General features: G+C 47.0%; 1 protein-coding gene across 2 annotated transcripts in view; it reads left to right on the top strand.

Moving 5' to 3' along the window:
• Window positions 1–26830, top strand: part of LOC119458764 (A disintegrin and metalloproteinase with thrombospondin motifs 13-like) — a 74276-nt gene that overhangs the window by 404 nt on the left and 47042 nt on the right. For both annotated transcript variants that reach the window (XM_049671421.1, XM_049671422.1), the window contains exons 2-3: window positions 2878–2999; window positions 22642–22707. In XM_049671421.1, the coding sequence (XP_049527378.1) occupies window positions 2878–2999; window positions 22642–22707 (188 nt within the window). The remainder of the gene's footprint in view (window positions 1–2877; window positions 3000–22641; window positions 22708–26830) is intronic.

The raw sequence follows: 26830 nt of genomic DNA, 5'->3' as shown, positions 1-26830 counted from the left end.
GCGCGCAGACACTAACAACAGTAATGTGAATGTTTCTTTTTTGAAGACTTGGCTGGCGTCTTGTGAAAGTAAAACTGTTTGGTTTATGACTTCTTAGAGAAGAATACAGCACAAAATGAATAGCATCATTATCGTAACCGGAGCATCTACAATGATATTAGTGCTTCGAGTGTTTGTGGTATTCTATATTGAATTTATAACAGCGCAAAAAGTAAGAAAGGCCAAAGGGGATGCACACTGTGTGCGTCCTTGTGTGTGTGCCTGTGCTTTGTCGCAGTGTTCTATATTGAATACGATCAACCGACAAGCCCAAGTTCCTGACGGCATTCTTTATATAGCTACGCATATACACGGAGATCAATATAGTGTACACTTTGACTATAGTAATGTAGAACTTTTTTATTATACCCTTTGAAAAAGAGACGGAGACAAAATAATGAAATTCACCAGGTGAGTTTCTAGCTTTCATCAAGTAGGCTGCACAATTATAGACACGTCCGAAAATAGGGGGCTTTCACACATACTACTGTGCCACAGCCTTTTCATTAAGCGTCTTATAATTTTTAATTACCGCAGGCCTACATTCAATACTGTGAATAGGCCTACTGCTGCTTATCGTACTGCTTATAAGATATCGTCACTATACATCCCTGTTTTTCTTCTATTCCCCTTCCCTATCAGTAGAGTGGCAGGCTAGACGATATTACCTCAGACCAAGATCTCTATGTTTTCTCGACAAATTCTCTTCTCTCACACCTGAGAACACCCCTGAGACTTCGACAGAGAGTGAACGAGCGCACATTGATGACATTCTGACTGTGAAACAGAAAATACTCACAGAAAACTTAGCAACTCATACGAAACAGCGAGAGCAGTACGAATATGACGTAGCACTTTGCGGCAAATTCAGGCGCTATTTAAGCAGTACTTCCTGATTGTGGCAGGATTTTTATCTCTCCACGCTGAAACTTTCTACGCGAACCGACATATGAAAAATAAGTCCTCCTTATCGTACACTCCGTTGCGGTATACTTCGGCGATGCGCAATCATTGAGAATTGTCGCCATTAAGCCTAAAGTAAGATAAGATTATGCAGCTGGAGAAATGCTTGGATAGTGCGGAAGAGTGCATTCTAGGAAAGTGAGAGATATGCCCGGTCTGGCGTTACAAATTTCGCAACTCCACTGATTGAAGTTAATTGCATTCGGCAAGTGGGAACAAGTTTTCTCGTACACTCTTCCCAGTCTCCGATTACGAAAAATTTAAAACTAAGTGGATGGATTATTTTCTTTATTTTAGGTATTAGTTCCGAACTAGGTGGTGTGAAACTATCAATAATAAGGAAAGCCAAGTAATTTGTTCAGAAAATAAATAGCTACGAAAGAGAGTTGCTTAACCGTTAAGAGTACTGTGACAAATAACGTGCCATTTTGAATCCTTAGTGACTATCTCGAAGAAGTTCCCGGGCTAAACTAGGATTCCTTAAGTGACTATCGATTCAACGGCAGTACCCTTCTTGAAATATAGAGGAGCATTAAATCACACAAACAGGAGCGCCGAGTTAGTGCGCCTTATCCTTTGGCTATGACTAAGAAACTGCGCTGCCATTGAATCGATAATGATCTACCAGTTAGCGCACTAATACCTACAGAGAGAATACTTAGGCAGCTACATGGCCGAGTGCTACATGTGCTGTGCTGTGTGCACCCTCTAAAAGCAATCGCATATATTTTGTCTTGTGTGCGCTGCTGTTGGAGACTAGGAGAATATCTTAAAGCTGTCTGACGTATCTCCTGAAGAATAGTCCTCCATCACCTAAATGAATTATTTGCTGATAGAGTTTTCATATACTGCATAACGCAATAAGCAAACTGAAATGATTATTACAGTCACTCTGTCTCAAGTATGATAGGGATGATACCACCTCGTCAAATTGGGAGAGATCGATAAAAATCCTGCCAAGGTTTAACCAACGGTTCTGTGTAATTCTTTGTTTCGTATTCGCAAATGAAAATGTGTTGAGTGCGTTTGCTGGCACCTTGTAATTGGCACGGCCAAACCCTTAATACAAATTGATATTCGCCATCTGCCTATGAGGCTTATTGCATGAAGAAGCGTTCGTGCGACACAGCAGGTTAGAAAAATGTCCATGTACATAGATTTAGGCGCGCATAAAGTGTCGCAGAAAGTCAACTTACTTCACATATGGGTGACTTCAGGAGGGTTCTTCCCCGGGTTTGTTGTATTTATAAAACACTGTTACGGGTGTCAGCAAATGCGGGTGTCAGCAAATGATGCTCTCCAACAGAAGAGCTAAAATGCTTAACAAGACCTTTACTTATCTTTTCCTGCACGGTGGTTGCATTAATATGCTGTTCTACTGCTAAAAATGTGGTTAACGCGTTTACGGCTCGCCGTGCTGGCGGAATTGTGACGGCATGAGCTGAAAAAAGCGATCATGTAGCTTAGTTACAGTACACATGAAGAATATTGCGCATGTTTGAACCAAGTCAATCTGCTAAAGCAGCACTCTGTACTTGCTTCACTGTCACTACACGTCGTGGGACAAACGTGGAGGCTTTTCAGCGTTCCATGAGCGAGAAAAAGAATGTAATCACAGAGGCTCTAGTTTTGCTCCGTATGAAGTCCATTACTTCTTCATATGAAATAAACGTAAATTACTTTCCACGTGCGGTTACTGTCTTCAGTATTCGTTTCTTCGTATGGTTGTCTTCAGCACCCCAAGGATGCCATTCCACATTGGCACAACCAGCAGTGTATTTTAAGATCATTTGTCTGGTAGGGTTCTTTTGTTCACTTTAAAATTTTTCTATGCCGGAGCAATAATCAAATGACACTGTTTTTTCGACGTTCCAGTGACTCTGCCGAGCCGCCATGGTTGGGAGATTAAAATATGTCTCATCGAAGATGGAGAGAATCAGCATCCTGGAACTAGCGTGCGTGCAAAAGAGGCATACTACAGGGAGCTGTTTCTATCCGTAAGACCTAGCTTCTGTTACTATAAGGCAATCATCTATGAGCAAACAAAGAATTCGGGCGTGAAAACGTATTAACTGCCATAATCATGACATCAGCTTTCTATTCAAATTTTCCGCAAATTAAGTTATCTTAATACAGAGTTGTAGACATTGTGGCGCAATATGCAGTCATATATTACAATACCGGGTAACCACTGAAGGGTATCCGGTATTTACAAAGTTCTACCGCTGTCGCATATATATGCCGATATTACCTTGAAGCGTTCTAGTCATTCGTCAAGAGTGGCATAATTTATTTTTTATTGATATAAAAACAGAGAAATTGGCACCGTTTGCTGGCGACAGCGCCTCTTCTGTTGTAAATTAAATAATATTGTGCAATTCAAACATTTTTAAAAGTATACAATATTTCATAAGACTATGCTTAATAAAACAAGAATATGTAACAGCACTGAATAACAGATTGATCCAGAAGTTCTCGCTGTAACGAAGTCCGCGAATGTCAGTGGTACTCAACTCGCACATACCACACACACTACAGTCAGGCACACACACTGCAGTGGACTCAGTGCTTGTCGCAAATTGCAGCGTCTTGAAAGAAATGTTGAAGCGACTATGTTGCTTCGCAATAGAGTACCTTTGATGGCCATGGGCATTTTGATTACACTTTGGTAAGTGAAAAAAAAACTGCAATGCTCCTGGGGTAGTAAGAGAATAGGTCGTATACATCCTCATCCACGTGGCGGCACAAACATGTTGGAGAGATCGGACGCCTCATTAGAATTTACAAGTGTTTGGTGTAAATACTTCTGAGGCGGAGACTGTCTAACAGGCTGTCGATGCGTCATGGAAGCTGAAGGACTAGATGGCACTCAAGATGATGGTCTACTGCAGATTAGAGTTTTTTTTTAGTATGTGCTTTCCATGAACAAGTTAAACACACACAGTTTGCGCTTCAGCTCTCGCAAGATGATGCCGTATGTCGCACTTGAACATTGCAACAAGACGGGTTTTCACATTTTCATGAGGTGCTTTTGCCAACATATCTGCCATTTTATTTCCTTTGATTCAATGGCAACACGATGACCTAGGCAACACGTGCGTCTATTTGTCCTTGAGCAGCGCTTTCAATACACCTAAGATGCTGCGGAGGAATCAGTGATGACGACCATTTTCTTCGAGGCTTGGAGGGTTTGATGAAGCCGTTGGTTAGTAAAATAGTCTTCAAGCTTCGAAGTCATAGAACGCAAAGGATGACCAAATCGACAAGCACATTATTTGTGCAAACATGCAATGAGAAATGCTTATGTGGGTATGTTGTGTTGCTACGCAGCTATCAATGTACGTATGAGCGAGGCCTTGGTATCTTTCAAACAGAATATGGGAAGCGAACTGCATCCTCTCCATGGTTGGCAGCGTAATTTTCATCGCGGAGGCCCTCTGTTGTGTAATAAGTGACGAGCAAGTGGTAAATTAAGCCTGTGAAAGGCCGGCTGTCCCATTCACGTAGAATAACCTCCAGCGACTAAGAAACTTAGAAAAGAAAGCAAGTAATAATGGACGAAAAAAAGTGACATTTTGGCAGTACCGGCCAACGGCCCAGACAAGCCTTCCTGAACATGTACGTATTTAACTGAGTACGCCCTCATGTCTTCTACATTTAAGTCTCTGAAACTGTTTCCTCCACTCGCAGAATAGTATACAGTGCACTTTTGTACCTAGCTCCATTTTTATCAGCTCGGTAGTTGAATAAATCGTGTTCTTCGTCGCCTCGTCCGTTGCTTATCAGAATTTCGGTAGGGTGTGTTTGAAATATTGCTCTATTCATGCTTTGTTGCGTTCTTTGTGCCCATCGTACTATTTTTAAGTTTGTTGCCTGGTTCAGCAAATTTCTTTTTCACTTCTTTCATTGAAAAAAATTTTGCGGATGACAATTCCAACAAAAGTTATATTCGTTAGCGCCATCCTACGCAGGTAGTGTGTTGTGTGGCTCTTTAACAACGCAGGGTTAAACGTTCTTTCGGAGTGCATGTACCATAGGAATGAGATGCTTTATTAGTTAAATTTGTGTCCTGCGAGTTGCAGTATAATATACGCCCAGTCCACTGTGCTAAACCAAATGCCTTAACGATTTTGTAAATATCGTTATTAGAGAAGAAAAAGCGAAACAATTCTGAAGTAAGCAACAGACTGAGGTCCATGCTCAAATATTTTGCGAAGTTTTTTTCAAGGGGTAGCAGAACAAATATTTTTCTATAGACTCTTTAGAGCGTGTTTCAAGCGCTTCTTGTATAAGCCGGCCCTAGACATATGGTGTTAGGGTGAAATAATTTACGTTCGCTTGGGTAACGGCATCATATATATATATATATATATATATATATATATGAGTAAGCAAACAGCAATCTTTAGGCTACCTTTCAAACGTACAGAACTTGTGCGGTGCTACCAGGATCACAGAACAAGTGTTAAATTTCCACAGTTTCGACCGGTTGACCGGTCTTGATCAGGGTTTACAAAAAAAGATTACAATTCCACCAACAGTTATCTTCAGTGTGCTATCCTCCGCAGGTAGTGTGTTGGGTGGCTTTTTAACAACACAGGGTTAATATTGCCGTCTAAACACTGAGAAAGACTGGTCCACCGGTCGAAACTGTGGAACTTAAAAACTAGTTCTGTTATCCATATAGCACCGCTCCAGTTATATATATATATATATATATATATATATATATATATATATATATATTGTAAAGACGAAGTCAACTTGGCCAAGGGCGCTCGCTAGGGGGCAAACAAGAAGACGAGGACGAAGCAAAATACACAACGGCCTGCCCAGGAACGAGTGCTGCCTCTGTGTCCGTTCTATTACAGCATATATTGTAAAGGTAATATATATATATATATATATATTGCCTTTACAATAAATATATATAGCCTGCGCACACGCGTAAATCTATATGAAGCGAAACTTTAATGAGACGCTTAATTAAATGGTCTAGAACTCACAGCAATGTGTATATTTTCTTTTTTTCTGTCATCCTGCGAAGCGTGTAATCTCTTGCCATGCGTATGCTTATCCTCCACAAATGCCACAATTTAATACTCATGGAGACTTTTTTTTTCTCTCTACGTCGCTCAATGCAAACATCAAAGAAGTAGTTTATTGATGTGAAAATGTAGAGAGGTCGGCCGGAATATGGAGCATCTGACATGCTACTCTACATAAGGGAAGGGGAAGAGGGGAAGAAAGAGGGTCACAATGGGGGATGATAATGGGAGGAACTAGGTGAAAGGACACATTGCATAAATGATTATCAAACGCGTGAGTGCAGGCCCTTGTCGCCTAAGAAACGTGATAAGCATGCATTGCGTCTGTTGTCTGACAACTATGTGGCCGTGCGCCTAGGAAGAGGTCCTCCGACAGTGGTCGATTATATAAATGTCTCAAGGTGGCTGCCAGTGTGAGTCGTTCGCGTGCATACTCAGGGCACACCACGAGCACATGGTCTATAGTCTCTATAACACCACACACTGAACATTCCGGGGAGTCTGTCCGTCCAATGATGTGCAAATATTTGCGCGTGAAAGTCGCAGTCTGTGTATCAAGCATGTATGAGGGCGTGGAATTCCATGCAGAACAGGAAATTGCATATCGGGATCCAGCCTTTTAAGGCGAACGTGACGAGCGTCTGGCTGGGCCCAGTGTGTTTTCGTCGCACTCCTCAATAATTTCGACAGGAGGCATGTGATGTCTGGTCTAGAGAACGGCACTACAGTTCGTAGGTCATTGCTGAGGGCGCACGTTGCTTCAGCATCAGCCATCTCATTACCATTGAGCCTACAGTGTCCCGGGATCCATTGGAACACTATGCGGTGATGTTTTTCTTGAGCGCATGACAGTAGCTCGGCAAAGATCAAATCACGTAGATAAACATGCTTAGACGTCTCCACAGCAGTGCCACAAGGCCGAAGGTGATGTTTAAAGCAAGTGCAGGAAATAATGGCGATGGCATCTGTAAGTACATTTAGCTACACACAAAGATTGTCCACATCTTCTGAAACAGTGGCCCATACTCTATCTGAAGATTGTTCAAAAGTGGACACACGCCCAGTGACACAGTGAATTCCTAAACCAAACAATGTCTAGCAAATTAACTATTTCGTTGAATATGTTCTGCTATTCCAATAGTAGGTCAGTTTCTTTTACAACTGCGTTTTAGCTGACATCATAGGTTGGAATTATTGGTTGGTTCCAATACTTGAATTCGGAGCACATATAAGCTTCATATAGGACCTTCACATAGAACCTTCATTCACAAACTAATACGCCGAGATAAAGACCAGCACTGCATGCAGCAGCAGCCACGCCGAACTAAGGCAGTTTCTAAAGAAAGGTTGCCTTTAATATCAGAGCGCAGCTGATACGAGCCGTATGTGTTAATCTTGGCATGTAACTATGCAACACAGAAAGCACGAGAACAGAACGACAGCCAAGACGGGTCTTCCTGAAAAACTTCAGCGCCCTTGGCCTTAAAGTAGTGATGTCCGGCATCCGTACTGCCAATTATGTGTCATGCTGAGCACAATTACTGAGCGCAAGAGGCTTGGGTTCAGTTTTTCTTTGTCTATGCTAGCCCTATTATGAGTGGAAGCTAGACCGCAATTCATTCGCCACTGCTCCTAGCCAATTATGTTTCGTAGTCCGAATGTTCTTCCATTGCACTGTTGCCTTCGTGAGTCGGAATATTTGGTTCTAAATCGTGGCGTCACACTGTGGGCCCTACGCATGCGTCGCGGGGCACCAACGCAAACACCTTTATTTGTACGGCCCTGTTCTAGTCACAGCAGGCACGACAAGTGTCGCAAGTGAACGACAATGCTCCATAATGGTATTCACAATAATGTATTAGGTCTCGTAGCGCCATTTTTAGTGCGAGTGGCATATTCTAAAGCCACAAACATCACGGACGCGATGCAAAAAATGCAAGGCGTGTCTCGGCAGGACAATATACAAGGGCAACCGGAGAAACGAAATGACGATGTTTTCGAAGCGACAAAAAAAAACGCTTTCAAAGCTGAAAAACTAAAATAGTCATACTGTACATGAGAAACACAATGGGTCACTGACAATACCTATCGACTTAAAAGCGCCAAGTTGGAAATCGCATACGAGGCAGAAAAAAAGCGCTATACGCCTTACAAAAACAAGAAGCGGAGAACGTGGTAGGTAAAAATATGCTGGAATCTTTCGAGACTAGGTAGAAAAAAACACACAAACAGGAGGGACTAGGCAAATATAATCACTTTTTACCATACCCAATCCTGCATTTGTTTCGCATTTCTTGTGCATATTAATTCAAAAACAAGCTCTACTTGTTTTACTATTTTCATTGTTGTATAAATTTGTTCAAAAATGCTATTTTTCATGCCAACACGGCATTTCAGTTGCAACTATACCGTCGCGCACTAAATATGACAGCAACACTGAAGAAAATGCTTCGAATAAAGCATTGCTACGCTTGAAGGCGCGCGTCTTCTGGGGCTGTACGAGGAGGAGAACACGTCGTGTTCCAATTTTTTACTGACCGCCGCAAGTTCCACTAACCAGTTATGCGACACCAATTCCCGTCTAACTTTTCTACATGTGGTTTTCATTTCTTTCGAGGTGTGCTGGTCCACTATAACAAAGTTACATAGGGAGAGTAGCAGTAAGAACACTGTGAACCGTAGCCTATGCAGATTCTCTTCGCACGACAGTAGTTTTTGTCGAAGCTGCATGCATATGCTTAATATTGTGAGTGGTGGTACTGAATAATTATTTAGAAGCCTAACAATGCCGGATGCATGGAAGAAGAGGGAAATTCATACTTCTAGCGTTTCAAGCATGCGCTGCTTTGAGAAATACTGGAATATTTTTATTGCTATGATGAAGACCCACTTTCACTTTCTATTACCCGCCACTATGACTTAGCGGCTATGGCGTTACTCTGCTAAGCACGAGGTCGCGGGCTCAAATCCCGGCCACGGTGACTGCATTTACATGGGGGCGAAATGCGAAAACGCCCGTGTCCCGCGCATTGGTGACATGTTAAAGAACCTCAGGTGGTCCAAATTAGTCCCGAGTCCTCCACTACGGCGTGCTTCTTGATCAGATGCTGGCTTTGGCACGTAAAACACAAGCTATACATTAATTACAAATTCTATTATATAGAACTCGGCTATGCCTGTGAGGTACAACTACAACAACTGCGCTTGTAAAAGTGGAATAAATTTGATTTGAAGGTGACAGAAAATTTTGTAATAGGTACAAGCCTTTGAAATGAAAGTGGCAATAACGAGCAAGCACTATTTGTATTCTGCGATGCTACAAATTTTTTTACGAAACTATATATACAGAGAGAAATCAACTTTAATGAACAGGATGGTTCAGTGGCATAAGCAGTGGTGAATTTCAATGGCTGGAATCGTAAAATTAGACATTTATAACCTGCCGGTCAAGCCGGCCTCGTGCACAAACTCCCTTATGGAGTTTATTGTAAGGCCCGAGACATGCAAGAGCACAGGCTCTGGCTCGAATCTTTGGCGATGGTACATCGGACAAATCGGTCCTTTACACCTTTACACCGACGTGGCCCGGTACCTTTGCAAAGACGTGCTGTGTGTCTAGTCGTACTAGATAGCACAGGCAGTCTAAGAGCTTGCGCCACGCTCAACACTGTGGACAGTGGCACTGCGGAAGAGGCTCCTATTGCCCTAGCCATGTACACGCCTCAACCGCACCGGTAACCGATGGGCCCATCACATTGGTCACTGATTCCCAAACCACGTGCAGGGCTTTGGCACAAGGAATGGTGACAACCTCCACACACCGCATCCTTACATTACACCCCACAGCGTTAAACAGGGTGCATATCGTCTGGACACCTGGACATGCCTCTCTGCATGGTAATGAACGCGCTAATGCGGAAGCCCGAGATTGCTAACCGGGCGCCATTGGAAGAGCTGTCCAACCAGATGACGCACCGACAGAACCACTGAACTACACTGAAACTCTACAACATTGCAGAGCTAGCAAGGAGTCACTTCCTGCCACCACACCAGTCTCTTAACCGAGAAGATGCCGTCACGTGGCGACAGCCACAGACCAATTCATTCCACTGTCTCTTTTACCCTCACCTCTTCCACCCCACACAATATCCCTCATATTGTCCCTACTGTGGAGCAAATCCCACAGTAAATCATTGCACCTGGAAATGCTCGAACCCTCCTGACTACTCCCCTATTCCTTCACCTTCATCTTCCTCCAAGGAGACTGCGCTGACCAGTTCAGACCCGCAAGGGCAGCGACGGCTGTTCCAGCGTGCGCGCGGGTTGGCGCGAGCCAATAGGGCCCTGAACTGAGTAGCTCCACCCTACGAGGAAGTCGCCCCACCTCATGAACAATAAATATTTCCTCTCTCTCACTCTCACCGGGCGTATGTCTGATGGGATGACGTGCCCCACGCCTCCATATATGTAATGATGTGCCCCTTGTGTAAATGATCACCGTCATTATCATCAACAGAATCGTATCGTGCCACGGGTCAAGGGATGTGACATGTGCGCCGCGTAGTCTCTATACCTGTGTTGACTCTTCGGAATAGGTTATGGCACCTCTTCGCAAGGTACGAACCCTCTAGTGCATGCTGCCAAAAATGGAGTTCCTATGGAGGCGCTCCTCCAGCTTATGCTGTGACTGTGCTGCGTGTGCCACGCAGGTCTGTGACGTTTTTTTTTAAATCAGTTTAGGTCACTGACGGATATACAGCAGAGTATGCGCCACTCTTCTATACACTCCTTCAATGAAAGTCTTTTATGCCAACCTTGCTCACTGGGTACGTGCTGCTGGGTATGTGCAGCTTTTCAGTGAACCTCTTTGAATGCAACTTTGGTCACTATGGAAGGGTCACTGGATATGTGCTGCTCTTAAAAGGCAACAAATCATTTAAATTTATCCGGTGCGGACAGAAGCCGAACCCGCTGTTGAATTTCCCGCGTTCTTCCTACAAAAAAGAAGAGTACGAGCTTGGAAACAAGGAGCGCGTGAGCGCGTTCGAGGAGACTGACAGTCATCTTTTGCGTTCTGGCCTCAGGCTGGACGCTAATAAACGGCTATCCCAGTCAAGTATTTGTCGGCTTTCCCGTTTGCCACGAATTCTATACCCGCATCATGTCCTTGTAGGCCAGGAACGTCGTAACACCTTCTATCCTGATTCAGTGACACAAGTCTTCTAATAGCTTGGCCGATTAGGCATTAACTTGTGGTCGTGATGCCGTCGTGGTCATTGCATCGCTATCATTCCAGCTTTGTCACCCAACACTATCCATGCTGTCGTTGTCATGCAACAGTTGCATGCATTCGTTGTCACACCGCCATAGTGATGCCATCGTGGTCGTTCAATGGTCGTTATTCAAACTGCGATATCTGACTAGGGCTGCCGTAGTCTGCATGCGGCCGTAGTCACGCGTCATATTCTGATCCCATGGCCCAAGTTGGCCATTAGGTGTTTGTTCGAAGCCATGATGCTGTCATGGCTCGTCGTCACACTAGCTTTGTCATCCAACGCTCATCATACCGTCATTATTCCACCGTCGTCACACAGTCGTTGTCATGCCTTCATGGTCACGCTGTCGTTTTATCATTATCATCATTTAAGCAACGTCGCCTTATTGTCGTCATGCCGTGGTCGTCACACCCCCTTCATCGTTCCATCCAAGTCACGCTATCCTCGTCATTACAGTGTAATCATACTGTAATTATACAATCGTGAATATGCCGCCCTTGTCATACCGTCATAGTCAGAGAGTGGCTATCATGCATGTATTGCCACATCGCTGTCGTAATCCGGTCGTGGTCTGGCAGTCGTCGTTACTAAAGCTTCCTCACACGACGTGCCATCATCGTCTCTCAAAATCGTCACTCGATTCGGGCCATGCCGTCGTCGTCATACAGGTATTACCATAGAGACATCTTCACGCACTGTAATCATACACTCGTCGGCATCCCATTATGATCATGCCGTGGGGATGCCATCGTCGTCCGTGCATCTTCGTTATGCAGTCGTCGTCATGCATTCGTCGTCGGAATGCCGCCGCGGTCGTTGTATCGCAGTCATTGTAAGTTAGACATCCGACTCTTGTCATGCCGTCGGCATCAAGCGCTGTCGTCATGATATCCCCCTCACGGTGTTTTTTTTTTCGCCATCATCCTCACTTCAGTAACGTCAGTGCATTGTCGTCATACCGCCGCTGTTATAAGCCATGCCATGATTGTAACTCCAGCTTCGTTATTCGATTCTGGTCATGCCATTGTCGTTAGGCCATTATCGCCATGCAGGTTTCGTGATACAGTCGTCGTCACTCCATATCATCATATCCTCTTCACCCCACATAGTACCGAAATGAGTTTAAGAATAGTCAGGATTAGCCTAGCTACAATTAGGTAAAATGTCCAAACCCGATTTCAAGTCTGAAGCACGAGGAACTGTGTAAAAGTGGTTTAGGTGCATTGTACCTGTAATAATTTGTGAAAATTCCCATCGAATTGCTTGTCACAAACCCCATGAACGAGGCGCCAACGCCGAGCCAAATTCCAAAGCCGATTTGTCAGCTTCCAAAAATAAGTCCCCAAAGCAAGCACAAGTAATAAGGGGCCCTCTGGTGCGCAAGCGAACGCCGGTTGTGGTCCAAAGACCGAGTCAGAGACCAGAGTTGTCAAAACACAACAAAATCTATTATTGAAATAAGGCAGTTATATACACACATACACACTTCAGCTAGGCACAACACAATGCAATTCAGATGGGTCAATTCAGATGGGTTAACGAACTGGAAAATAACGACAAGCACTAAGAGTCCAACACGTACAGTACAGAATGAAAAGAATACAAAGTTTCCACTCGTATTCATCCATGCTTGTCCCGAGCCGGACGATCTCGGCGTAGCTCGAGGCAAATCTCGAAGAAGGAACTTCTTCGGGAAATGCAGACGTTCGAAGAACTCGTCGGTTAGCTTGCCGGAGAATCCTCTTCTTCCGCAGACGGTCAGTCTTCACGTCACATCTCTTCACCGGCGTTGTCTGATCCCCCTACTGATTCCCGCACTGGCTTTTATTGTCTTCGCCGGCGCTTCTCGAACCTTCCGACGGAGCCTATGATCCCATAGCATGAACAAAGCCTGGGAATCTTCTGACATTTCGCGCTTTGTCAACCGCGGTCGTCGGAGCGTCGTCGAGGAGCGTGGTGATTCATCCGTAGGGGCAAGCCGGCTTGTTGTCCTCCCTCTCTCTCTGCTCGCAGTGTGAGAGGCTGTATCGGTGCGTGCTATCTCTCTCTCTCTCGTTACCGTAACCTTCGCGTATCTTGTCGAAGCTTCTGCTCTCCGTTGATCGCGTCGGCTGTCTGTGGCGTATGCGCTCTCTCATTCACTCGAAGCTCGACTTCTGCGTGGCCGGCTTGCTTCTTCGCTGGCTTGAGCGACGCGCCACGCACGCCTTGATATAGCGCACTTGTGTGACATCGTTTTAGGTAATTGTGTAATGAAAGAAGCCCAACGCGACCATCCAATACCTCTCGATTATGGTTAGTTGACACAAAAATAGAGGATGCAGCATCAACATGCATCATCGCGTACCATGTGATCTTGGATCTTCAACTACGTATTTTGTTCAGCAAAGGCGTTTTTTATGACAAGAATTGTAAGGTGACGGTTACGTTTCCATTTAGATTCTCCATTAGATCATGCCTCCAGCATCTAACCGGGCTATTCAGACAAAAATGGTGTTTTGCCTTTTAAAATATACTGTCACGTAGTAGTGACGCTGAAGTAAACAGTCGTAAAACTGTGTATGACGGAACTGATTCTTTATTGGGCGAACCTGTGCCAACAAAAGCAAGCTACACTCAAAGCACAACGAAAGCGGCGAACACAGTCGCGCTACCTCGGCAGCACTGCCTTTGGGCAAGGCTTTAGTTTCGGCGTAGCGGGTGAGGTAGTCCGTAGCTACGACGATCCATTTATTCCCGGACGTCGACGTCGGAAAAGGCCCCAGTAAGTCCATCCCGATCTGCTGGAACGGTCGGCGAGGTGGCTCGATCGGCTGTAGAAGTCCGGCTGGCCTTGTCGGCGGCGTTTTGCGTCGCTGACAGTCTCGGCATGTCCTTACGTAATGGGCAACGTCGGCAGAGAGGCGAGGCCAGTAGTATTTTTCTTGTATCCTCGCGAGCGTGCGGGGAAAACCGAGGTGTCCAGCCGTTGGATCGTCATGGAGAGCTTGCAGAACCTCTGGACGCAATGCTGAGGGTACCACGAGGAGGTAGTTGGCTCGGAGAGGCGAGAAGTTCTTCTTTAGGAGAATGTCGTTTTGCAAGAAAAACGACGCCAATCCTCGCCTGAACACCTTGGGCACAACGGCGGTCATGCCTTCCAGGTATTCTACAAGGCTCCTTAGTTCCGGGTCGGCTCGCTGTTCGGTGAATTCGTCGGCACTGATGGGTCCCAAAAAAGTGTCGTCATCCTGGTCGTCCTGTGGCGGCGGTTCGACGGGGGCGCGAGACAAGCAGTCGGCGTCAGAGTGCTTTCGCCCGGACTTGTAAACGACGATGATGTCGAATGCTTGAAGTCTCAGGCACCATCGTGCGAGGCGACCTGAAAGATCCTTCAAGTCAGCTAGTCTACACAAGGCGTGGTGGTCGCTCACAACATTAAAGGGCCTGCCATAGAGGTAGGGGCGAAACTTTGATGTGGCCCAGATGATGGCGAGGCACTCCTTTTCTGTTGTGGAATAATTTGCTTCCGCCTTCGATAGTGACCGGCTAGCGTAATTTACAACCCTTTCGAGTCTGTCAGTCCTCTGCACAAGCACGGCGCAGGTCCTACGCTGCTTGCGTCGGTGTGGACTTCGGTATCGGCGTTTTCGTCGAAATGCACAAGTATTGGCGGCGATTGCAGGCGTCGCTTCAGTTCTTCGAATGCTTCGACTTGCGGCATCTCCCACTTGAACTCGACGTCGGCCTTCGTGAGACACGTCAGTGGCTCTGCGATCCGTGAAAAATTCTTGACGAAGCGCCTGTAATAGGCTCACAGTCCGAGAAATCTACGTACTGCCTTCTTGTCAGCGAGCGGAGGAAAGTTGGAGACGGCCGCAGTTTTCTGAGGGTCGGGGCGCACTCCTGACTTGTTGATGACGTGGCCCCAAAACAAGAGCTCCTCATATGCGATGCGGCACTTTTCTGGCTTTAACGTGAGTCCGGAGGTTTTGATTGCTTGAAGAACTGTTTCAAGGCGCCGCAGGTGTTATTCGAAGCTTGAGGCAAACAAGACGACGTCGTCCAAATAGACGAGGCAAGTCTGCCACTTCAAGCCTGCCAGTACTGTATCCATGACGCGTTGGAAAGTCGCAGGTGCCGAGCAAAGACCAAACGGCATGACCTTGAACTCGAACAGTCCGTCTGGTGTTATAAAGGCAGTCTTCTCCCGGTCCCTCTCGTCGACTTCGATTTGCCAGTAGCCGGTTTTGAGGTCCATCGACGAAAAATACTTTGCGTTGTAGAGTCGATCCAAGGCGTCGTCAATCCATGGGAGGGGGTATACGTCCTTCTTTGTGATCTTGTTGAGGCGACGATAATCGACGCAGAAGCGTAGGGTTCCATCCTTCTTCACTAACACCACGGGGGACGCCCACGGACTCTTGGACGGCTGGATGATGTCATCGCGTAGCATTTCGTCGACTTGTTGCCTTATGGCCTCGCGTTCGCGCGCCGAAACTCGGTACGGGCTCTGATGGAGTGGGTGGACATTTTCGTCGGTTATGATGCGGTGCTTGGCGACAGGGGTTTGTCGAACTTTTGACGACGACTAGAAGCAGTCCTTGTATTGCAAGAGCAGAGCCTTTAGCTGTTCTTTCTTATGCCTGGGAAGGTTCTGGTTGACGTCGAAAGTTGGTTCAGATACTGTAGTCGTCGTTGCAGGTGCACTGGAATCCGTGAAGGCGAAAGCACTGCTGGCTTGTACTATTTCGTCGATGTAGGCGACCGTGGTGCCTTTGCTAATGTGCTTGTATTCGCGGCTGAACTTTGTGAGCATCACCCTTGCATTCCCTGCACGTAGCTCAACTATGCCGCTAGCGACGCAAATTTCACGGTCGATCAGTAAGTGATGATCGCCCTCGATGACGCCCTCCATGTCTGCAAGCACTTCGGTACCGACGGAAATCATAACGCTGGAGCGAAGCGGAACGGTGACTTGTTCTTCAAGCACATTCAAGGCATGGTAACTTATGCTTGAATCCGGTGATATCGCGTTGTGCGTTGAAAGCGTTATCGACTTGGACCTTAAGTCAATGACTGCACCGTGTTGATTTAGAAAGTCCATACCTAGGATGACATCCCTGGAGCAGTGCTGCAGGATTACGAAGTTCGCCGGGTAAGTGCGGTTGTTTACCGTGACTCGCGCTGTGCAGATTCCAGTCGGCGTTATCAGGTGGCCTCCCGCTGTCCGGATATCGGGTCCTTGCCAGGCGGTTTTCACCATCTTCAATTTGGCGGCAAACGCGCCACTGAAGACGGAATAGTCGGCGCCAGTGTCGACGAGAGCGGTGACGTTATGACCATCGATGAGCACGTCTAGATCGGTAGACCGACGTCTGGCGTTGCGGTTAATTCGTGGCGTCGGATCACGGCTGCGTCGCCTTGCTCTGCTGCTGCTACGTCGCGTCGGAAGGTCTTCTTTCTGCGGCGAAGTGCTGTCAAGGCTGTTGCTAGGCGGCATCCTGATATCTCGCCGTGATGATTCGCGAATCGTCGTCGTCGGCGGCGGCGGAGGAGGATCTTCGGCATTGCGTCATACAGCAATAGCACCTCCATCGGTTGCTGCCTTTAGTTTCCCGGGTAAGGGCTCGGAGATCGGCCCCGGGTGGGAGCGGTGTTCTGACGGCGATGCGGCGAGATGTAGCGGCCCGGTGACGGCGAGCGTGAGGGTCGTCGTGGTTGCCACTGGGCTCCGGCGAGGTAGTCGATGATGTCACGTGGTCGCTCGCCAAGCTGTGGACACAGCGCGTTGACGGCGAACCCTCGTAGGCCCATCTCGCGGTATGGGCATCGGCGGTAGACATGGCCGGCTTGCCTGCAGTGATAGCAGAGCGGGCGGTGGTCGGGGGCGCGCCAAATGTCCGTCTTCCTTTGGTAGCTGCGCTGGGCGACGGGCGGGCGTGCTGGCGGCGGCGGACGACGGAACTGCGGCGTTTCAGGGCCCTGGCGCAAGCGCGGAGGGGGGCCTTGACTACTGGGGTTGCGGTGATTCGGGAAGTCCTGGCGATTGCTGGATTTCCTCCGGCACGATATGGGCGATGGAAGCAACTTGAGGCTGCGACGACGGCAGCAACTTCTGCAGCTCTTCGCGTGCTATCGCCCTGATGATGTCTCATAGGTCGTGGGAGAGTACTTGGACTTCGGCGTACTGTGGCGTCGAACGGCGATTGTATTGCCGGTTGCGCATGTCCAGTGCTTTCTCAATCGTCGTAGCCTCCGAGAGAAAGTCTTGGACTGTCGTTGGTGGATTCCGCACAAGTCCGGCGAATAGCTCCTGCTTAACTCCCCGCATGAGCATGCGAACTTTCTTGTCTTCTGGCATAGCGGGGTCGGCGTGCCGGAATAATCGAGTCATTTCTTCAGTGTACATACCGATGCTCTCATTCGGGAACTGTACACGGTTTTCCAGCAAGGCTGCAGGTCTTTCTTTATGGACGACGCTAGTGAAGGTGTCCAGAAATGCGGCTCGGAAGAGGTCCCAGGTTGTTAGTGCACGCTCCCTATTCTCGAACCAGGTTCTGGCGCCGTCTTCAAGCGAGAAGTAAACATGGCGCAGCTTGTCGTCGCAGTCCCACTTGTTGAACGTAGCGACCCGGTCGTATGCCTCCAGCCAGCTTTCGGGGTCTTCACATGGCGAACCGCGGAAAGTCGGCGGCTCCCTGGGTTGTTGCATCACAATTGCAGATGTTGGCGTAAGGGCTGTCATGGTAGCTGCTGCCGAGGTCGTGACTTTTGTCCTCTTGGTCTTCTCGGGAAGACGTCCGTACTCCGGGGGTTGGTTTTGTAGCCTGAGGCTAGCTCGATGCTCCGGGACAACGTTGGTACTCTCTTCGGGGTTCGGGCTTGGATCACGGCTTTTCGGGGGCGTCCGCTGCATGGACACAAAAGCACCTCCACCAGATGTCACGTAGTAGTGACGCTGAAGTAAACAGTCGTAAAACTGTTTATGACGAAACTGATTCTTTATTGGGTGAACCTGTGCCCACAAAACCAAGCTACACTCAAAGCACAACGAAAGCGGCGAACACAGTCAGCGGTCTTCGAAAATCTGATCCGCGGTGAAACGCGTCGGCTTTTATACCTGAGTCATCGAAGGTTCCAGATTAATCCCAGATGCCCGCGGATCTTCCAGAAAGTTCTAGGCAATTCGCGTCGGTCATACAATCAGATAACATAAGCGTCGGTGAAAACAGGCAACGGAATGAAGCATCGATAACGTTCTAGAAACTTCCGATACAGGCGCGTCCTGCGCCGAGCGATAACGTTTAACATTTGTTAGCCGGTGGAAATAACCATATAGCCACCTGTGAAAGATAAACATGTATACGTGTCAATACCAGACAGTAACAAGAACCGCCTTCAAAAATTATGGTCCCTGAGCGGGCTTCTGGTCGGAGGAGTACGCACTCTTCGTCATCGCGTTGCATTCATGGTGTTGTCTACCGTGGTCGTTATGCAGTTGTCATCATGCAATCATTTTCGCATCGTTGTCGGGATGCCGTCACGGTTGTTCATCGCCATCATTGTAATTTAAACATCTCACTGTTGCCGTAATGTCATCGTCGTTACGCAGTCGTTTCACCATCGTCACAACATCAGTATTTCAACCCATAGTTCTCACGCCATCGTCATCAGTACCACCTTCTTGGAACCATCGACGTCATTCCTTGCTCGTCATTCTCTCGTAACCATGCTGCCATCATTCAATCGTGATTATCACGCCGTTGTCACACCATCCTCGTCACAACGACGTTATCATGCATCCGTTGTCACACCGGCGTCATTTCTGCTTGTCAATCAAAAACTTTATCAGAGGCACTAGCATATCGAAATTGCCTCTTAAAACTGGGTACAGTTTACTTGACATTCAGCCGCGGCATAGTACTGAAGAAATATAAATGGTACACTGCCGCTTGCACGAAGACAAACTCAAGCTTCAATAAGCACCATATCTTACCTCGTAGATCTTAGTAGCTAGCGCTGCCCTGGCCGCTACTTTTGTTTCGCATGTGTTCTCGCAGAACAATGAAAGCATGCATAAATGACACCTCCCGTACTTCTCATTCAAACGACAAGGACAATAAGAGGGCGTGAAGCCGCGCACGGCCAGAACACAGTGCAGAGCTGGCTCAGCCTTGGGCTCGGCTTGTTTGTGCATTCTATCGCCGCTTAGTTGTAGGTCCATGGTTGCACAATTCTAAAGCGCCAATTCTTGGTTCTTTGTATTCCACAGTGGAAGAAATATTGTACAACAAACGCTTTTGAGGCTAGGGATTGTTAGCAGCTTACATTTTTTTAAAGAAAACAGGGCTTTTCTTGGTCGGCGTCAAGCACATTTTTCCACCGTTACGCCTTAACTGGCAGGGACACGAAACTCGGGCCCATTATCGGGGCGTGATCTGAACACGCTGACGCTGAGACGGATTGTTTAGGATTGAATTCCAGAACCAACCGCCAACCAATGGACGAGTATGCCTGTATAGTTGCCACTAAACACGCACGTCAGTTTATTGGATGCACTTGAAATCAGTGTTTTGGTGTAGGTTAGCATAGCTTGACGGTTTCGCACAAGATGGCGCAATTAGCGCAGTATTTTTTTTTGCTAAGATTCCTCTGCGAATATAAAGAAACTACTGTACATGCGTGAGTGCTTAGTTGCGTACAGTCCTGGTCCACCCTCGTATGCTTTTGCGATTGAAAAATCACAAATACATAGGGGAGTGGCCTAGCCTCCGCGCGGCTTGTGGGCCCAAGCCGCGCCAGGTTTCAGAGAATGTGGGCCGGCTTCAGAGAATGGAGAAATGCGCAGTTGACGCAGAGGAACACTTTATTCCAAAATACACTCACCATACAAATACATTCATATGCAACTGTTCATGTATAATAGGCAGGGCGCGTGGTGCCACTGTATACTTAAGTCCTCGCTTGTGATTCGCCCTCGTCGTGGCGACTCACGGCTCTTCGGTCCTGCTCAAGTTTCCCGGGTCAGCCAGCCAGGAAACACGCCAGCACGCTTGAGCACTACGTCAAAACTCCGACAGAGAATGTAGGCTCAGGGCCACCCTAGCACGCATTTAGGATGGTCCCGGGTTTTGTCAAAAGGCGTCCTGGCACATAGGTGTAGTACCAAATCCGGGAACCAGCCGGCGCCGCAAGACTGGTAAAAGTATGACTGGTAAAAGTAGAAGTAAAAGTATGAAGCGGGCGAGATGACGGCTTGATAAGGACACTAGCTTTATGATCGCCCACCGTTGAGACGCAATCAGTCACATCAGTTCTCGGTGCCTACTAATGATATGATAGCTGCGCGCTTCGGCTTTTCAGTTTCGCCTTTTAGCGTGAAGTTGGCCGGAATTCGTTCCGCTAAAAAAGTGGCAGCGTCGATACGGTCATATATGGAAGTGATGATGAGCTCCTCGAATTCCGCTCTTTCCGGTTACATTTCGGATCAATTGATAGCTGTTTTGGTGCAAAAGTTGATATATTTCGTTACATATTTGGTGTCTATATCGACTCATTTTCAAACGTATACCTGGGCGGTAAAAACAGTTCAGAGGAAATTGCTTATTTGTCATCTTCCCCATTTTATGGAAGTCAGAACACCATTTTCTGAGGCACCCGGTATAATATTTTACAAAAAGAAGTCTAGTCATGCGTTCTTCGAGTGGAGGCCTTGGCGGCAAAAGCAAAGCCTGCGCCCTCCAACAGCAGGAAACGTGTGGAAGAGAGAACATTGTGTTCGCACGACAGAGAGAGCTGAGCGAAAGAAGGTGACTTTAACCCAATGCCCCAATAAAAACGTCCAGATCCCCAACAAAGAAAGACTAATCCTCTTCTGGTGAATACATGCGAGCTCTGGACCGGTGGACGTTTCAAGCCCACCCAGCGCAAAGCTGATCGCTTTGCGCCGCAGGCGACAATTTTTCTACTGGACACATAGAAGCGCCTCAAGAAGGCAATAACGAGGTGAGGAAAGAATAGCTATCCTATGGAATGAAAATAAAACACGGTGACACAAAATTTTATACATGATGGCCGACAGCAATACATAATAATAAACAGGTTCTTGGAGTTCATCTTGTTGGGCTAGTTGGTGCTGCACAGCAACTAGAAGAGGAGAACAAATTGACATAACTCAAAGCAGGCAGACAGGACGAGCGCCGGTTTAATGTCTTTGGAGTGATCACCAATTGTCCAACATGGAATACATTCAGACCAATGTTTTGAGAACAGGGCTTGCCTGTGTCTGCCCTCACAAAGATGAGGGCTTCTCTGTGCCTGCCCTCTAGTGGAAATATAGGCGATATGTTTCCACATTCGCGCTTTAGAAAATTTAACTCGCAATCACTCCTCACGATTAGCAAGGCATACCAACCATTGGGATATCCCCCAGCCGCGAAATAATTATGGCCTGCAACTATTACAGTATTGTCCTCCGAGCACATTAGGTAAGTATGAACAACCGATTTAAGTTTACGCACGTTATTGAAAATTGCTTTTTATTATGATATTCTGAATTTGCTTGCACTTTGAAACGCGAAAATTGTTTTGAATTGTTCTTTATGACCTTGAAAGATTATTGCTTTGAATTGTTTTATGAGGACTTGTTTCCATGCTGCGTTTGTAATGAAGGGTTGGCGGGGCTAGTCGAGCTGCTAAAATGTAGCTTTTTTCCCGCGATCCTCACCATTTAGGTACATTTTTGTTTTGTACTGATGTGCCATAATGGTGAAATAAAGCACATCTAAAATCTGAAATATTGATATTTCTTATTGTAGTAGTGTTGATTACTATAAACCACCATTTTCCTTTGAAAGTGTGCCATGTTCTTGGATAGGTTGCTGAACAATTAAGAGCTCCTTCGTAATGCACGGGATCGTCGAGTGCCTTGCTTTACTATCAAATGCCGATACCATAAGACGGTCTGCCTCGGCGGAGTCATTTGATGAAGTAGTCGGCCGTAAGGATGCGCGTTTGTCGACACTAGGGTGCCGCATTGGGCTTCCTTTACTAAATGAGCATAAACTGTCAGCTTTGTAAGTGCTTGAGTCTCTTTTCGTTATTGAGCAGATGGCACACAAAATGTATCAGAGAAGGTTTAGAGCAACAATTTAGGGTATCGGCTAAGCTTTTTTCTAATTCAGCAAGATCAACAGATGGTATCCAGCCAGAGATTGTGTTTAATACTTTAGCTGAAAACATGAAATCTATTGTATATGCAGACATCATTACATGGGCTTCTTACGTTTTCAGTTCAGGGGATAACGTCTAAAGTAATGGAATTGTCTATCTAGGTGTCGCGACGCCTCGAACTGCTTGGTACCGGAACATTCCATTTCGTAAGAAAAGGATTTCTAACAGTGAGTGCGTATATTTGTAGCCTTTCCAGCACGTGCACATCCTGCACCAGCATGCAAATTTTCATGGAGATCACCACTACACCTTTTATCAACGTTCGTCCTATATATACAGTGGAGACTGCAGCCATCTGCCTTTCATCCACCGCTTTCATCAGCAGCCTTCATAAGTCACTTCATCTGTGATCAAACGTTCAGTGTGGAACAGTAAAGATGTGCAGGAAGAAAATATTTTTGTTCAACCTGAAGCTTCGGAATGTTTCTGGGTGCCAATATTGTCAACAGTATTCTACCACCACATAGTTTTTCTTAAATTATTACAATATTATTGACGCAATGGTTGTTATATTCCATATGCCTTCTATGGGGCGGCTAAGAAAATATTTGAGCTAGAGTTTTTCAAACGTTTAGAATTCCTCAAGCAGCAGATATAAAGTGTTGGGCTAGAAGTTATCCGCCATTGAAAATAAAGTCATGCTGTTCCGGCAGACTGGAAATAGGGGATCACAAAAATGTTCCTTTTACATAAAATTTTCACGATTACTGAAATACACAGTTCGATGTAATTTGCAATGTTCACGTGGTGTATATTATGTGCAGCAGCGTCATACTTAAATTTTCCTCCTTGATGTAATGAAGCAGTCGATACTTCTTGGGAAAAGTGGAAGGCGCCCTACATTATCAGCATGCTTTGCTTCTGTATTATTGAGAAGTTTTATTGCAACCACATACAATCACAACTATTCCGCAGTAGATTGAGAGCGCCAAGAGGCTGCATTGTACGATAACAAAGTTAACCGTATAGTGGGCTAAAAATTGTAAGGCACGCGGGGTTCGTTATAAGTTGTATTTAGGTGCAAATGCTAGTCGGTTATGATGGTTTATTTAGTTCCATAAATGTTTGTCGAGGCGGACTACTAGGCGCGCAGTGCCGCAACATTGCTGTTATATACGATGCACAACCTCAAGCTAGCTGGTGAAGGTTCAGTATTTGTGGGTATGTTATAGGGTCATTAAAAACTAAATAAGCGCGAATTAAATGCCACCGTTGATATATTAGCAGATCAAAACGAGGTGCTCTTAAAGAAATACGGGCTGAATAAAGAAGATATTTTGAAAGCTGGACGTGTAGGCGCAGTGGCAAAGCTGTTGGTTTTGTAGGCAATCCTCAAAGAAATTTCTATATTACTTCGGCATTCCTGAAAACAACTTATTTGATACAAAAATACTAATGAAATTATTTCACCAGGGTAATAAAGAATCCATGACGAAATACTGTACACTGATAGGCAACATATTCAGCGAGCTGACAGGTAGATATATGCCGGCCCTTGATATGCAGGATAAATTTTTTTAACTACATTGGTGCCAACTTTAGGAACCGCTGCTGGCGGAGAAATCACTTAGCCGCGGACAGGTGAAGCACTTCAAATCGAACGCACTTCGCACTGGTTCGTCAAGGACAGCAACACGGTGCTTTAGGAAGCTGCGCCAAAAATGCACGGCGTTTGTGCCACTTGCCAATGAACGTCTTTGACGCCAACACATTAGCGAGCTGTGTCATGAATGCACTGGGTATGTGCCGCTCTTCTGTTAACCTTTGACCAGCCTATCTCTTGTCCTCTCTGGCGTTGTCCTCTCTGCTTTGTCCTCTCTGGCGTGATGTATGCCTTGCCAGTCTTGAACGTGCCGCCAAATGTGATGTCTGAGTTGGAACGGGACCATCGTGTTGCCCTCCGAGTCATGCTTGGCTTACCTCGTGAGGCGCAATCTGTTCCACATACTCACAGAAGCGCACCAGTTGCCCCTGAGCTTGCAAGCAGACCAGAGAGCGCTACCCCATATCGAGCGTTTGCACCGAGCATCAGGTGGCCAAGCACTGATTAATCGGCTGCTTCAGCGCCCATTCTCTCGGATGGGGAAAATGGCGGCATTCTTTGTGGACATTACTCACAGTTCAGGGGACACTACTTCATTCACAACTCCGAAGAAGCGCAACAAATGTTCCTTCCCCATTTACTGACAATTCCCGAAATACACAAAAAATCTAGTCAGCCTGTTCCGGCACTATTTCAATTGGCCCAGTCCCACCTATTTGAAAAATTTGAAGGTTATATTGAAGTATTCACGGACGCATCTGTACACAGCGACGCGCAAGGCACTTCTGCAGCTTTCTTCTGCCCTTCGACTGGCATCAGACGGGTATTTAGAATACTACATCCAACCTCATCAACAACTGCAGAACTAGCAGCGATTGATGTTGCTCTGAAATACGTACACGAAGAATTAAACGCCTTGAAGGTCGTCATTCTTACAGACTCCCGTGCTGCCCTCAAAAGACTTAGACAAGATGCCGATAGCCCATTGTTGTGCAGTATCCAAGAAACTTCCGGCAAAATTACTTCCTGCGGAGTGTCCCTCATTGCCCAGTGGGTACCCTCGCACGTGGGCATCGCTGGAAAAGAAGAGGCTGATCGCCTCGCTTCAAGCTGTGCCCACCATGAATGTGACTGCCCTGATATTTCTTGCACGTTTGAAAATGCCCGTCTCCTGATACGCCGACACCTCCTAAAGCAGCACCCAGACCGGCGTGTCGCAGACGGATCGTTCCCTCCACGCGTTCGTGGTCGAGGCTTGCCCCGTCGTGCTAAGCACTGTTATACAAGTTAAGGGTTGGGTCTGTGCCGGTGCGCGAACGCCTATACCGACAAGGACGTGTGGACAGCCCTTGTGTACGTTTTGTGGCTCCTGTGAGACACTTGAACATCTCATTTTAGAGTGTCCCGCATTCGTTGCGCAGCGCGCATTACTAATTAAGGAGTATAGACTTATGGGGCTGCAATGTGCGACCCTTGAGGATTGCCTTTTTCCAAGGGGGAGCGCTGCAAGACGTGACCAGGCCCATCAAGCCCTGCTAAGTTTTCTGAAGGACACTGACTTGGCCTCCCGTTTATAGATATTATTTGTGTTTTTGTTTTGTTCTGTCTGTCTCCGTCATTTCTTGATTTCCTCTTTTCTTTTGTAATGTTTTCATTTCCTCTATTCCCTCCACCTATAGGAGTAGGCAGGCGTTGTGCCCCTCTCGGTGGCAGTTGTCAGCTTGCTCCCTCCTTAATCCCTTTGTGTCCTTGTGTGTATATGTGTACAAATCAAATAATAATAATAATAATAATAATAATCTGCCTGCGTCGCAGAGTATGTGCCACTACGTGAGCGGCCGGAGAGGTGACAGTTCTCTGCGTTCCCAGGCATCGGCATCTCAGGGGCCACGCGCATGCTTCTGGGCACTACCACTAGAGGGCGTAGCGTGTACAGAAAAAAATATGCGCGATTGATGCTACACGGCTGCCGCAGCATACGTTTCTCAGCCCGTGCATCTACGCTGAATGCTATTTGGACGCCGCGCGCAGGCTTCACGGTGTCACTGCGCGTTCGCGCCGAGTGTACGGAGAATCCCGAGAAAGGAGCCCCACTGTAGCACCCGCTTCATGCATAAGGCGCTTCGATGGCGTCAATAGGGTGTTTCGCCATATTGCTTCAATTCTAAGCGCATTACCGTATACACTCATCGTAAGGTGGGTTCTGCCGAAATTTTAGATGCGGAGCATCTTATAGCGGCGGCCTGTCCCGCGGCGTCGTTGGCGTCGGCGTCGGCGTCCGTCCGCACCTCTCCTCATTCTCTCCACGCCAGCTGTGCGATAACGCCTCTCTCCCCCTCTCCACGCCATCTGTTCGATAACGCGCTTCTCCCTCCGTGTCTTCATCGGCCACCTGTGCGATAGCGCGCGCATGCGCGCCTCTCTCTCTCCTCCTCCTCTCCGCGCCAGCTGCTTATATAAACCCGGTGCATGCGCCGCTGCCTCAGTTGCTGCTTCGCTTTAGTCACGCTTTGCCGTCCGATCCGCTGAATGGACGCCAACGAATCTGTCAACGAACTGTCTGGCACATCTTCAAACAGCAGCAGCCCGTTCATTAACAGAACCGCGTGTACCTCTGAAGACAAGGCTGCGCAGAGAAGAGCTTGCGACGCAGAACGTAAACGTCGGCGACACGCAGCGGATCCAGATTCAGTTCGCCAACGCGAAGGCGCTTCGAAACGTCAGCGTCGAGCAGCGGATTCCACACT

The sequence above is a fragment of the Dermacentor silvarum genome, chromosome 7 (assembly GCF_013339745.2).
Source record: "Dermacentor silvarum isolate Dsil-2018 chromosome 7, BIME_Dsil_1.4, whole genome shotgun sequence".
Lineage (NCBI taxonomy): Eukaryota > Metazoa > Arthropoda > Arachnida > Ixodida > Ixodidae > Dermacentor > Dermacentor silvarum.
Note: the sequence above shows the minus strand (reverse complement) of the source record. Positions and strands in the feature narration are given on the sequence as shown.